Source organism: Myxocyprinus asiaticus, chromosome 44, assembly GCF_019703515.2.
Source record: "Myxocyprinus asiaticus isolate MX2 ecotype Aquarium Trade chromosome 44, UBuf_Myxa_2, whole genome shotgun sequence".
NCBI classification, from domain to species: Eukaryota; Metazoa; Chordata; class Actinopteri; order Cypriniformes; family Catostomidae; genus Myxocyprinus; species Myxocyprinus asiaticus.
In genome coordinates, this window is record NC_059387.1 from 34,744,593 (window position 1) to 34,760,001 (window position 15,409).

At 37.5% G+C, this 15,409-nt stretch overlaps 1 protein-coding gene across 1 annotated transcript; it reads right to left on the minus strand.

Moving 5' to 3' along the window:
* Positions 1–1,801: 1,801 nt before the first annotated feature.
* LOC127434660 (myosin-7-like) lies at positions 1,802–13,854 on the minus strand. Its single transcript, XM_051687551.1, has 38 exons — positions 13,817–13,854; positions 13,355–13,567; positions 13,068–13,211; positions 12,828–12,984; positions 12,710–12,737; positions 12,489–12,597; positions 11,251–11,343; positions 11,093–11,156; positions 10,898–10,996; positions 10,705–10,808; positions 10,042–10,180; positions 9,843–9,961; positions 9,599–9,748; positions 9,299–9,469; positions 8,910–9,216; positions 8,749–8,831; positions 8,456–8,661; positions 7,913–8,036; positions 7,665–7,801; positions 7,329–7,584; positions 6,984–7,226; positions 6,727–6,903; positions 6,490–6,635; positions 6,324–6,414; positions 5,854–6,243; positions 5,629–5,755; positions 5,424–5,542; positions 5,145–5,341; positions 4,754–4,937; positions 4,423–4,588; positions 4,208–4,332; positions 3,626–3,934; positions 3,331–3,534; positions 2,928–3,224; positions 2,721–2,825; positions 2,443–2,538; positions 2,208–2,342; positions 1,802–1,920 (listed from the first exon to the last, which is right to left on the minus strand). Exons 2-38 carry the CDS (start codon positions 13,553–13,555, stop codon positions 1,900–1,902), a joined length of 5,823 nt encoding a protein of 1,940 aa, XP_051543511.1. The 5' UTR covers positions 13,556–13,567; positions 13,817–13,854; the 3' UTR covers positions 1,802–1,899.
* Between the last annotated feature and the right edge of the window lie 1,555 nt (positions 13,855–15,409).

A 15,409-nucleotide genomic window follows, 5' to 3' on the forward strand; every position in this document is an offset into this window, starting at 1 on the left:
CTGACCTATCCTGTGTTAGCAACTATTGCCCCGCCACCATTTCTCTAAATAATATGATCCAAACAATGTAAAAAAACTAGAAAGGATACATGCAGTGTTTTTTCTTTCTTTTTTTAAAAAATATTTCATTAAATATTGAGAAGAGGATACTAATGATTAAACTGTGTCAGTCCTCATTCCCAAATAAACATGTATCACATTAGCAAGGATAGCTACATTTCCTCCAAGATAAATTAAAGCTAATAACTTAACATTAATTAATTTACATATTGGTTCAGGTCTGAAAAGTGATAGTAAATAAAGAGTTCACAGCATGAAAATGAGTGTGTTATGAGACGTCATAAGCAGTTAATTTCAGTTACACTAATGTTATGAGGTTTGTCAAATGATGCTTTTCTCTTTTAAAGCGTCTGATGATCGTTTGCCTCAATCCTGGTTCACAGTCTCCACAGTTTCAATCAAATTAGAGTGTAATTTAACAATTTTTTTTATAACAAAATGTCAGATAAATATGCTTTACACTGTCACTCTTCATTCCAGCACATGTAATAATATTCTCCATTCCGTTTATGAGAATATTTTGCCAAAATTGCGCCATTCACGGCAATCTCTCATTCATTCCAATGGGAAGTTCTGCAGAGCTTGTCACTGCGAGCGACCGTAACCAAGGGGGGCTAAAGTTAGCGAAGGGTGAACTTCAGGCCCTAAAGGTTTTTTTCAACAGCTAAATAAGAATATTAACTTTTGTAATAAGTGACCCAGGCATCGTTATTGGCATTTTAAGCAGGCCACTTGTCCAGTCAGGTAAGTACAATTCTCTTTCACTTGCCCCTACAAAAATCCATTTGTCCTAGACAAGCATTAATGTCGAGCCCTGATAAAACACAAAAAAGTATACGAAAAAAAATGAAAGCAAAAAAAAAATAAAATAAAAAAAATGGCATGCCAGTTCTCCCAATTATTATACTTAGCACGCACACAATGTTTTGAGTAGAAGTCTCAGTTATTTTAGTTATTTTAGTGGAGTACCTGTATTAACTGAGCATGGGTTGTGAATGCTTCTCATCTGTGTCACTACTTGTTTGTTTTTTTAATCAGACACACTAAAGAACTTCCGTCAAGTGCTTGTGCATCCATTAAAATTTTCTAATCAGACAGGTATTTAGACGGAGTCATGAAATTATAGCCACTGCAATGTAAATGCTGTATTACTAAGTTTACTGTTGCGATTTTGTAGTCTCCTGTCATGCAGATAAAGATCAGTTTGTGTCATATATCCGTTTAGATTGTATGTGAAATGTTGCACTTTAGTTTACTGAGGGAACCTCATTTTGTTTTGTTCATTGCTCTGTATTGTATATAAATGACAGTAAACCTGACTTTGTTCACCTTGTCCTTGATGAAAAGCAGTTTGCGCCGTCAATGGTAGATCAGCTTCAGATGCATTCACTGAGCCATCAATCTATGCAGCTGGCAAAAATCTTTATAATGCATAAGAATGCATACCACCAACCCCCCCTCTAATGCTATAAATATATCAGTACATTAGTCCTTGAAGGTAAGAACTTTCTTGAGACTTGCACATGTATGACTTGTGCCCACCTCTGATACAGTAAATAGAATGTGTTCAGAGTTTATTTTGTGAAATTTATTCAATCTTAGAAAGGATAACTGTATTATTTACTAGAACTAAAGGTAAGTGGACAATTTTTTGTAGGTTACTACTGTATGTGACATATATTCTACTGTATGTGTACTACTGTAATGCCTTTATATTGAAAAACAAAAAACAAAAACGAGGTTGATGTTTTAAAGATATTTGCATATCTTGTTTATTCTACTGAACTACAGAAGAGATTGCCATTGCAATCAGTGTTTGGAGAGCTCCAGGTGATATTTTTACTCCTCATCAGCACCCTTCTGTGAGGAAGAACATAAAGAAGAAAGGCAGTATGTTAAGATGGATACGTGGACAAGGGTTTTAATCCATTTATGTATTTTGGATGATAGCCATATCAGATACACAACCAAATTTGCTTCATCAGTTATAGTGGTAGTGGTTGCAACCATCTATTAATGTATTTCTATTTATATTATAGATTTTAAAGTTGCACTGTCACACTGAATTAACCTGTGTCTGTTCATGGTTTTTCTGAAGTTTTTATTTTTGTGTACAAAATCACTTGTACTGAATGTTAAAATCTTACCTTGGGTCCAGTATCACGGCTCTTGGCTCTCATCTTGTTGACCTGAGATTCAGCAATATCAGCTCTCTCCTCAGCTTCATCCAGCTCATGCTGTATCTTACGGAACTTGCCCAGGTTAGAATTGGCCTGTTCCTCCTATATAATATGCAGAGAATATTTGTGAAATTCAAGATTTACCTTAGAAAATAATTACAGAAGTCTTTGCATACAATGGCAACTGTGAACAAATACTTACAGCCACCTCAGCAGTTCTCTTGTAGGACTTGACCTTCAGCTGAAGCTTGTCCACAAGATCCTGCAGACGAGACAGATTCTTTCTGTCTTCCTCAGTCTATGCAAAAAAAAGTAAACAATAATTTTAATGAAGTTCAGCGGTATAAGCAATACATATAAAAAAAAAAAACCTGTAAGATTGTGTTTTATGTATATTGAAGAATTGACATAAGCATATCAACAAAAGAAACCAAAAGCATCATGGAGTCCATTTGATCAAGCAGGCCAAATTTTCCCTACCTGGTAGGTGAGTTCTTTGATGCGTCTCTCATATTTACGAATCCCCTTGACAGATTCGCCAGCTTTTCTCTGCTCTATCTCCACCTCACTTTCCAGCTCTCTCACCTAACAGATGGGGGAGAAGTTTAGCTTACTGCATATAATAAGTTATTAAAGTATTATACTGAAATCACATTACAAATGTTTCAAAAAATGTCAGCAGCTTACCCTGGCTTCCAGTTTCTGGACCTGCTTCTTGCCTCCCTTCATGGCGATCTGCTCAGCTTCATCTAGACGGTGCTGCAGGTCCTTGATGGTCTGCTCCATGTTCTTCTTCATGCGCTCCAGATGAGCACTGGTGTCCTGCTCCTTCTTCAGCTCTTCTGCCATCATGGCAGCATCAGTGATGGCCTTCTTGGCTTTTTCCTCAGCATTCCTGCACTCCTGTACGGCCTCCTCAATGTCAGTCTGGAGCTGAGAATTGTCTCCCTCCAGTTTCTTCTTCTGATTCAGCAAGCTGGTGTTCTGAACATTGAGAATAATCATATTTATATAGTCTTTAGATGCTATAATAAACTAAGAGAATGTTAAAAGGCTTTCTTTACAGTAGACTCGTACAGATGTGCCATACCTGAGAATGCAGCAGCTGAACCCTCTCACTGACGTCCAGCAGTTCCTGCTCAGCCAGTTTCCTTCCTCTCTCAGTCTGTTCCACCACTGATCTCAACTCATCCAGTTCAGCCTGCAGCAGATTGTTGCGTCTCTCCACAATGGCGATGTTCTCTTTGAGATCATCATTACTCCGAAGAGCATCGTCCAGCTGCAGTTGGGCATCCTAGGAAGCACAGATTTGACAAATAAAAACACTGCAGAACTTTTTGAGATTTCACTTTGGCATCATACATTTTGATTTAAAGATATCATACTTTGAGATGTCCGTGAAGACCCTTGAGTTGTTTCTGGGCTTCTGCTGCCTGTCTGTTCGCCTGGCTGAGCTGAATTTCCATCTCATTGAGGTCTCCCTCCATCTTCTTCTTCAGTCTGAGGGCTTCATTCCTGCTGCGACTCTCTGACTCAAGTGAGCTCTGAAGGGTATCAACCATTCTCTGCTGGTTCCTCTTGGCCTGCTCCATCTCCTCATCTTTCTCAGCCAGCTTGCGTTCAATGTCAGCTTTAACCTGGTTGAATTCCAACTGAGCTCTAAGGATCTTGCCTTCCTCGTGTTCAAGGGAACCCTATGAAGAGTAAAATTGATGTTTGTTAGTTGTCTGCATCAACCTTTTGTAGGGCACAGTGTTTTGGGGTGTGGGGTCATCTCCCACAAGATGTCCTAGTATGAAATTTAAAATAACTAATTGCTTTAAATAATTGCTTGATTTGGATTAGACATTCATCAGTTCTCTTAAAGGAATTTTGGCAAAGCACTGATGACATCTTTAAAATGGTGAAGTATGAGATTTGATGGCCAAATGGTCCATCAATCTGAACCTCATGATGTTTGGTGTTACCTCTGCCTCCTCCAGGGCAGCTTGTATCTCTTGTTTCTCCTGCTCCAGCTGTTTCCTAACTTTCTCCAGCTCATGAATACTCTTCCCACTCTCACCAAGTTGCTCAGTGAGGTCAGAGATTTCTTCTGTTTAATAGAAAAAAGTCTTTAGCAAGAACTCAAGGAAACTACATGGAAACAAAAAATTGTGGTGCACAGTTATACAATTACGCTCACCTTGGAGATTCTTGTTCTCCCTCTGCATGCTCTCCAGGTGGTCCAGTGACTCCTCATAAGAGTTCTTCAATTTGAAGAGTTCAGTGCTGAGAGATCTGGCTTCTTTTTGGGCACTTTCCAGTTCAGTTTGTGACTCTTCATACTTCTGCTTCCACTCAGACAAGACCTGGTTAAATTTAACAAGGTAAACCATATAGTCAGAGAGAACAGTGCAGTTTAGATCAAAAGGTTAAGTAGTAAGATATAGTATTAGACCCTAGATCACTGGTTAAAAAGTAAATATTATGAATTAAGTGTTTGAAACCTTTTTCATTTTAATTTGTCTCCTTACTTTATCAAAGTTTCTTTGCTTCTTGTCCAGAGCAGCAGCAGCAGCATTGGATCTCTCCACATCAACCATGAGATCTTCAATCTCATTCTGGAGCCTGTGCTTGGTTTTCTCCAAAGATGAGCATTTAGCATTGACCGCTTCCACAGCTTCTTCTGCATCTTGGAGGCGCTGAGCCAGCTTCTTCCTATAATATTTGAAACAAAATATATCAAAATAAAATCTGAAGCATAGTGCATTGTTATTGTGAACTGCAATATATTTGAAAAGTGCTCTTAAGATTGCAAACCCTATTTCATGTTCATGTATTTTGTCATAAGGTATTTTTTCCTCAGTGTTTCTTTTTTAGAAATCAAAACTATCGTCACCGAGACATTTAGTTTGTTTTACTTACTTTGCTTCCTCCAGCTCTTCAGTCCTCTGGATGGCATCAGTTTCATACTTGGTTCTCCACTGAGCCACCTCAGAGTTTGCCTTGGAGAGACTACGTTGCAGCTCAGCTTTGGCTTCCTGTTCCTCCTCATACTGCTCCCTCAGCAGATCAGCATCATGGCGAGAAGACTGCACTGCATGGGCCAGGGCGTTCTTAGCCTATAATGATTGGAATTATCCTTTGTACTGTGGATGGAAATGCAATGGTTGATAGATAACAAATAGATACCAAAAGAAATACCTTCACTTCCTCCTCCAGTTGTCTCTTGAGGTCTTCAACCTGCTGAGTGTAGGACTGCTTTCCTCTGGTCAGCTGAGACACCAAAGAATCTTTCTCTTCTAGCTGTCTGGAAAGTTCACCTAAAATGCAATATCACAATTACTTTTTATTATTTTTGTAAAGGAATCAAGTTAAGTAATATAATAGCTATATCTTGTGTTTTTACCATTCTCAGTTTGCAGCTTGGCTTTTTGTATGGTGAAATCATTAATTGTGCGCTGGCCTTCCTCAGATTTGGTTCTGTACTCACTCATCTGGTCTTCCAGAGTTCTGCACATTTTCTCTAGGTTTGTCTTTAGGATGAATTATATTGATAATTGATTGATTTTCTTGACTGACAGCAAATACCATACACATCATTTAGACACTCAACATGATTTGCATTTCACACCTTTGCCTTGACAAGCTGCTCCATGTTTGAGACCACATCATCCAGTTCCAGTCTGAGTTCACTCTTCTCTTTCTCAAGCTTCTGCTTCACTCTCTGAAGGTTGTCAATCTGCTCTCCCAGATCAGCCACACTGTCTGCATGTTTCTTCCTCAGTGTAGCAGCAGTAGCCTCATGATGCAGAGTGGCCTCTTCAAGGTCTCTGCGCAGTTTCTGAAACTCAGCTTCACGTTTCTTGTTCATCTCAATCTGGGAAGCAGTGGCACCACCAGCCTCCTCCAACCTCTCACTGATCTCCTCCAGTTCTCTGGACAGATCTGCCCTCTGCTTTTCAACTTTGGCTCGAGCAGCTCTCTCAGCCTCCAGCTCTTCTTCAAGCTCTTCAATACGGGCCTAGATTTATCAGAAATACCAAATTAAATTTCAGTGTGCTCAGTTATTCAAGCAAAATCATCATGTTGTTTTATATTTACCTGCAGCTCTTTCAGTTTTTTCTGGAGTTGAGCATCCAGAACTTGCCCATCCTCAATCTTGCTGTTTAGCTGGCTTATTTCAAAGTCTTTTCTGCCAAGTTAACATAATTTGTTTTACATTAGTACATGAAAGATGACACGTTCAGATTTAAAATAAAAATCTTACTTCTTTAGCCTCTCATCCATCTGCTGCTTATCATTTTCCAGATCCATCACACTCTCTTGTGTCAACTTCAAGTCACCCTCAAGCTTTCTTTTAGCTCTCTCAAGATCCATTCGTATTTTCTTTTCTTGTTCCAGAGAACCTTCAAGCTAAATTGTATACATCAAATATAACAAATCATGCAATTATTTGCAAAAACTTTTTGATTTTAAATTTAGTATTATGCTTTCCAGCACTCACATCATCAACTTGTTGCTCCAGCTTGGCTTTGGCTTTGGTGAGTGTGTTGACTTTGTCTTCCTCACTCTGGAGATCATCCAGCGTTTGCTGATGGGCCTCCTGCAGAGCTTTCTTCTCCTTGGTTAGTTTGGCAATGATTTCATCCAAAGCTGTCATCTCCTCTGTCAGGTTCTTAACCTGTAGAATTGTGTCATTGTATCAGGGACTCTCAACACATCGTTCTTAAGTCTCTAGCATTATCAGTGTTGAAAACTGACCTTGTTCTCAGTGGCATGTTTTTCTTTTTCCACTTTGGCCAGAGTGAGCTCCAGATCATCAATGTCCTTCTTGAGCTCAGAACATTCATCCTCCAGCTTTCTCTTCTTTGCCGTCAACTCGGAATTCATTTCCTCTTCATCCTCCAGTCTCTCAGTCAGCTCTTTGATTTTGGCCTCACCCTGGATCTTGTTCTTGATCAGACCCTCACATCTCTCCTCAGCATCTGTAAGATTATCTTGTTCCTATTAGAGTGAAAAAGAATTATAAATGGTAAGGTGTTTCATTATTTTGTATTTACATTTGATTATTAAATGTGACTAGCAGAGTTTAGTTTATCGACATACAGACTGCATTGCAAGCTGCAGGTCATTCTTCTCTTGGAGCATAGAAACCATCTTCTCTTCAAGCTCTTTTCTGCGGGCATCAGTTTTAGCAAAAGCCTCCTTCAGCTTGGTAAATTCCTCCTTCATGTTGGCCATTTCTTTCTCAGACTCAGCACTTTTCAGCAATGGTTTGATCTTGAAGTACAGCTTCATCCAGGGCCAGTTTTTGACACCCATGAAAGCACGCACATTCCACTGGATCACAAGCAGTGAATCTCTGCCATGTAAAATGGCAATTGTTAATTACGTTAATGTATCAAATTGTGATGGATGTTTTAATATATTTTAATATATTACCTATGTTCAACAATCTTTTGGAACTCAAGTCTTGATAGAAAACCACGAGACACTGACTGAATTCCAGTTATAATAAGTGCAAGACGGTCGTCTCTCATCTCCTCAAGTGTACCCAGAAGACCAGCCTTGAAAAACACCTGAGCAAGAAAAAAAGTATTTTGAAGGATCTTACATCAGGAAAGATGACCAAAGAGCAGTGCCAGTAGAAGAGGTTGTTGATATGAAAGTTTGCCAAAATTATACAGTACCTTAGTATGTCCTAACTTGTACTGGTTGTGATCAATGTCCAGAGAGCCAAGAAGTTTTTCTGCACCCTTCTTGTTGTCAATGAACTGTCCCTCAGGAATAGCAGCAGGATTTAGGATGCGGTAACTACAAAAAATTAAAAGTACTTTTTATTATTCATCATACACTTACAGTAAATGCAAGATATGTTTTTGAACATGCAGTGTGTTGTTTATTTCAGCAGGTAGCTATGGATGCAAGTCACATTTTTAGACAAACTAAAGTTCAAAGAATACATTAACAATACGATTATAGTGCCATCTGTGGAATAATGTAAACATGAGGCTTTTAAGTGAGAGTTGATGATTACTTATTAATACTGTATATTTTAAAGGAGGTGCACACCAATGTAGTTAATTATATTTAATAAAAAATTTAAAGATGTGTATTTTCAAAAATCTCAGTGGTCTGTGTAGCAGATACAGACCAGTGAGAAACTTGTTGAAATAACTTGAGTCTTAGAGAAAATAAAATGTCTAATGTAAGCCATTAAAGCTCATACTAACCGTTGCTTGAAATCTCCATACAGGATCCTGTTGGGGAAGCCCTTTCTGCAGATTCTGATGCCCTCCAGCACACCGTTACAGCGCAGCTGGTGCATGACCAGAGCATTATCCATCGCCCCAGGAGTCTTAGTCTCATTGGGGATCAGGCAGCGCACAAAGTGAGGGTGAGTTGACCTCAGAGTGGTCATCAGCTTGTTCAGATTCTCCTGTTAGTAGGATGTTGGGGACTTTTATTCATATGTGATTAAGTCTTATAAGACAAAGTAAACTTATATTATTAAAATCTCACATACCCTATGGAGGGCTGACACTGTTTGGAAAGAAGAACCCTTCTTTTTGCTACCTCCTTTGCCACCCTTACCACCAGCAGAATCCGCTGTGAAATACATTCATTTTGTTATTATTGTAAAATTTGGGTTTAATATTTTCATGTCACACTTCAATGTATACTCACAGTCAGCACTAGCGTAATTCGCAAAAATTATAGACAGCAGTTTCATGGTGGACTTCTGGAACAATCCCACAACAGTCTCATTAAGAGGATCCTTGTTCTTCACCAGCCAGTTTGAAATGTTGTAGTCAACTATGCCAGCATAGTGAACCAGGGAGAAATGAGCCTCTGGTTTACCCTTGACAATCCTTGGCTTCTGGAAGTTAGGGTTCTTACCCAAGTGGTTGTCATAAAGCTTGGCTTTAAATGTGGCATCACTGGCTTTGGGGAACATGCACTCCTCTTCAAGGATGGACATGATACCCATGGGCTACATCAAAGAGTAGAATATGTAGTAATAATATGGAATTTCTACCCCCTACAGTAGATTCGTCAACATTATATTCGCCCACCTTCTCAATAAGCTCAATGCAAGCCGCCAAGTCCATGCCAAAGTCGATGAAGATCCACTCAATACCCTCCTTCTTGTATTCCTCTTGTTCCAGTACGAACATGTGGTGGTTGAAGAACTGCTGCAACTTCTCATTAGTGAAGTTGATGCACAGCTGCTCAAAAGTGTTGAACTGCAAGTGGACAGTGTGCAATCACATTGGTGCAAACAATGTAACACTGCACATTTTAATAAAAGTAGAGTGTATGGAAAAACTTTATTTGAATCAAATCAAAATATTAATCTGGAAAGATAAACTCACATCAAAGATCTCAAATCCAGCAATGTCCAGTACACCAATGAAGTACTGGCGAGGCTGCTTGGTTTCCAGGGATTGGTTGATTCTTATAACCATCCACAGGAACATCTTCTCGTACACTGACTTTGCCAGAGCACCAATAGAGTAGTTCACCTGACGTGGAATAAAGTCTGAATTGTCTTGGGAAACCACCCATGATATTATGAGTATGTAATACTCATTAGTGTCCTTTTAATTTTCTTTCTACCTGCTGGACACTTTGCCCCTTGGTGACCCACTCATTTCCGACTTTGACTCTTGGGTGGCACAAACCCTTGATGAGGTCAGCAGAGTTCAGGCCCATCAGATATGCGACTTTGTCAGCATCTATGTGTTAAAAAGAATAAAGTTATTACTCTATATTCAGTATATTAGAGACTTTTTACCTTTATTAAGATTATCCTAACCCTCAGTCCCATCAGACTCTGCCTGTTCCTCTCTTTGCTTCTGCTTAAACTTCATGTTGCCGTAGTGCATGATGGCACCAGTCAGCTTGTAGATGCTGTTCTTCTCCTCTTGGGTGAAGCCCAATACATCAAAAGCTTCCTAGAGAAAATGTGCAGTCTTTTAAAATTCATATTCTTCAAGTCCAGAACATCAAAGTCATTCATATAAACTCTTTAATGAAATACGAACCCACAAGACTTTATTCCATAGAACACAAAAGATGTTTTGCAGAGGGTTCACAAAGCTTTCTGAGTTTCAGTAAATTAAGACTTAGTCTTTTCACATGGGCAATTCATATTGACTTTTTACTTTAACAGTGCTTTTTGTAAATTTTTGGAGCTTGACAGCCCCTGGTTCCTATATTCTTTCATACTGTATGAAAAAAGAGTGAATGTTCTTCAAAAAATCATTATGCAGGTTTGGAAGAATTTAAGGGTGAGTTTGGAACAGCATTTCTGTGTGAACCGTTCCTTATAATATATATATATATATATATATATATATATATATATATATATATATATATATATATATATATATATATATATCTTTTTCTTTTTTTTTTTTTTCTTAAAGTGGTATCACAGTGAAGTATCTTTAATTTAACATAATGTTACACCCACATCAGTTGCCATCAGCTCGTCACCATCACAAATTGAGGTCACTTGTATCTCTCCTTGGGAGATGAAGTTGTAGTCATAAGGGTTGTTGGTGATGAGCAGCATCTCTGAAGAAAAGTGAGAAAACAGATCAGAAATGGCTCCTCCATTTAGAGACAATGTTGACCGTGTTGATACATTTTATGGGTAATTTTACCCAGAAGTTCTGGTTTTTTCTGAGACAGGATCTGATAGAAAATGTGGTAGTCTCTCTCAGCCTTAAGCTGGAAAGTGACACGAGACTTCTCCAGAAGATCTAAATAAATCAATGAACAGATGAATATCTTAACAGCAATTCATTTCTTTATTAATGTGTAATTGTTGGAAAGATATTGGGCAGTAAAGTACTTACAAGTCTCAATATCAGCAGAAGCTAACTTTCCACTTACTCCGAAATGGATACGGATAAATTTACCCTGTAAATACGGTAGGACTACAATATATAACATGTTCATATAACATAACTTAACATTAAGCCTATACAAAATACACCAATGGAAAGCTACTTACAAATCTGGAAGAGTTATCATTCCTGATGGTCTTGGCATTGCCAAAAGCTTCCAGAGCGGGGTTACACTGAATGATTTGATCTTCCAGAGTACCCTGAGAATCAACCCAATAGATGTTGTCTTTTTGTTTGTTTTTTAATAACACTATAAACAGTTTGGTATATATATATATACATACATATTCAGTTAACAGACATAATGTTTTCTGACATGTTTTTTTTATGTTGTATCATTTAGGAAAGCTGTATCCACCTTAAGGAAAATGTGCTCTTTTTTTGGTCACAAAATGTATCAAGATTTTTAAAATATATTTATATTTATTGAAAATTGATAGAGCAAAATAATTTGTGTGAAAAGAAATAATAACAGAAGGTTGTTCTGAATAAAATTTCATAACATCGTAACAAATTAATCTCCATTGAATTGGATCAGTCACTTTGATCATTTTTCATAACAAATCCATTCCCCCCACTTAAAAAAAAAAAAACAATGTGTTTTATTGGGGGCTTTAGCCCCTGCAACAGGGGGCTTTTTACCTTTCACTTATTGGACAGGTATTAATGTATGTTTTTTAATTTTTTAATTTTTTATTATTATTCTTTTTTATTTAATCACCTTGAATAAAACTAAACTAAACTAAAAAAAAAAAAAAAAAAAAAAAAAAGGGTATTTTGTCTCAGAATAAATGTGATGATTTCAAGGATTTTCATTAGCTACTTAAATTTGCCCGATTAAAAAAAAATTAAATTATTAAATATTAGATAAGATTACCTCAAAATCAACCTTTAGACATAACACGTGATGATCTCATGGATCAGGAAAATGTTGTAGTGTATAATGCTGAACAGGTGTTTAGGAAAGTGCTGTGTTAGATTTTGATGCTAAAAAGTGTTTTGGGAGAAAACAAAATAATAAGTGCCTTTTACCCCAGGGGGCCTTTACCCCTGTTGTACCCTAATAATAATACTAATAATTATAATTATAATAATAATAATGATTACTATTGTACAAAAATCTAAATCTTACATTTAAAGTCCAAAGTCCAGAATAAGGGCATTGTTTGTTTCATTCAATTATAAAGTATGTTTTATTTAGCATTAAGAGTCTTTCAAACAAAGTGCTGACAGATCCTTATGATTCATTTGCATACTTTTTGTTTTGAACTAGAAAGAGATTATTATGTTATGCTGTCTAGAAGACTTATTCTTCCATATAAGCCATTCTTTAGGAATTACGCACCTTTTTCTCCGCTGATGGATCCTTCTTGCTGGTTGTTGCTGCTGCAATGCTCGCAAAGTACTGGATCACTCTTTTAGTGTTCACAGTCTTTCCAGCACCGGATTCTCCACTTGGAATAGAAAAAAAGGCCATTAGAAGACTCATGAAATGCAGCAAAGAAACAATATGTGGTTGAAAGGAGGAATATTTTACTACAGTGAATCATAATGTGTATTACATACGTGATCAGGACAGACTGATTCTCCCTGTCTGTGGGATAAAAAGACAAAGGATGATTTGAAACATGTACAGTTGCATTGTAAATCTGTAATAATTTCTACAAGCCAGATAGAGCATCACCTGCCAGCATGTACTGGTAGGCATTGTCAGAGATGGAGAAGATGTGAGGAGGAGCTTCACTCCTCTTCTTTCCTCTGTAAGCAACGACAACTTCCTGATTGTACACTGGAAGCCACTTGTAGGGGTTTACAGTGACACAGAAGAGCCCAGAGTAGGTCTAGAAAAGAGAACAAGAGATAATAAGATGCTGTGGGTAGTTTTATGGTCATCTAAGATCTCGAACTGCAAGTTTTGACTCACGTAGATCATCCAGGCTGCGTAACGCTCTTTGAGGTTAAACAGCACAGCGGGCTCGTGAAGGAAGGTGAACATCACCATGTCCTCAATTTTATCGAACTTTGGCGGGTTCTGAGGATGAACATCAACTTCCTTCACAGTCAATGTCTGTGGATAACACACACAAAAATGTTCTGGTTGAATCTCATATCACACTTCAAATCTAAATAGTCTTCTGTAGTTATATCCACATCAAAAACTGTTAAATAAACAATCCAGAGATAAGATCCTGATAACCAAGAGATACTTACCTTCCCAAACTCAGTGTTAACAGTGACTTTGTCACCGTCTCTACTGGTGATGGAGGCTTTGACGAACTCAACTTCAGGGTCGGGCACAAAGCATTCTTTCTTCATGTCGAAGGGGCGAGTCTGGGCCTCCAGACGCTCCTTATCCGACTTCCGCAAGAAGGGAGCGGCTGGCCCAAACTCTGCCATCACCATATCACCCATCTTTCAGTCAAACTAAGGCAACGATGATAGATAGATTCAGATCAATTGCAATCTAAAAAATTAGTTCAGCCCTATAATCTAAACATTAATCAAGACGTGATGTCCACAAGATTCACACTTAATATGACTCTTGCTTTCCATAAATGTATTTCTAATCTTTTACTTGCTCTTTCAATAAACAAGCTTCAATATAAAGTATTGCATAAATATTACAACAACAAAACAACTCAGCATTTTGACTTACTAATAGACATCGCTTACCCTGTTTTACTCAGATGAAGTCCAAGAAAGTGCTGGTCCTTGCAGTGGAATAAATATGAATTTAATCAACAACGGAAAGTTATGTTATTCTATTAAATCTTGTCCTTTTATCAGTCCACACACACAAACACATGTCCTCATTGAATCTTATTTCTCCTTTGCTAGTTCAAGACAGAGAGGTAAAATATTTACAAATACAAACCATCTTACCTTTAGATGGTACAATGAGGTTAGCTTAGAACAAAGTGCTGTAAAGCATCTCTTTATATAGTGGCACAATGACTGTGACATTGACCCCCTGTATTTGGCTTGGCTCAGTTGTTGTGTGCGTAGCTCTTTTTGGGGTGCCAGAAAAAAAATTCTTCGTCTGAGTCACATTAGTTTGGCATGTGCTGTGGTGTTGAGCGCTGCTATTGTGAAAGATCAGAAAGGATCTAAATCACAATGATGCTATTTTTGTCACATTATCATATCTTTCAGTCTTAAGATTAAAGCACACTTTACTACAGTTTACTAAAGTATCTCTATTTCTTCACATCAGTTTTCACTGTGGAATTTGTTTTATAGTGTTTATGAATGATATATAGTTTCTTTGTGTAGGTAAAACATGTTTAGGTGTGGACAACATTGTGTAACATTTTAAATATATTTATTATAGTTAAAATCCCTTACATAATCCTTTAATAAATAAAATCATAATTATGCAAAGATTACTTGATGGCTAGCTTTCAGCCTTGAAGTGTACTTTGCCTGTAAGGCAAAACCCCTGCATCATCTTTTTTTCTCAGATAATGGAAAGTGAAAAGTTCTCCTGTCATGCACCCAACATGATGTACTCGCTTGTGGAAGGAAGATTGTCTAGAACTGTATCATTTTCAATCTGTCCTCAAACAGAGAAATACATGTACTAGGAATTTCACAGGTTTATCTTTGTGCTCAAGGATAAAGGCAAGTTAACAATGCTACACAAGCAAGATGGCAATCAGTGTACAGTCAAATTGTCAATAGACAGCTGTAATGGCAACAATGGGCATCTACACTTGTGACCTTTTGTTCTTGCCTATGGAGAGACAGCTGCATCTCTATTTTGCTTGCTCATGTTTTCATCTTTGACCTTTCTAGACAATACAATGTCCATCACTTGTGTTTTGTAGGTTGTACCAAGTTCATGTGTATTCATAGAAAATGGGACAAACAACAACTCCTTCCATGGTCTTTTATACGCACCCTATCCATTCTGATTTCAACAAGATTTTGCACCAGCTATAAATAAATCCAATGCTACCCGAAACAAATCCATAAATGGATACTATAAAATGCACATAATAATGCATGCATCTTTTACAACTTCACATTAATTGAGAGGCTACATGGGAAATTTTCATTTTTCACAACACAGGACCACTTAAAATGAACTAGTGAGGTAGAAATGTTATTAAAAATGCAGAAAACCGTTTACAGTACCGAAGAAATACACTTTCCCTTATGCATTCATTTAAATTTTAAACCCACAAATATTTTTTAATAGTTTATATTCTTTTATTGTGCACCAGGTAACATGAATGTGCTTACTAGTTGGAATCACACTTGTCT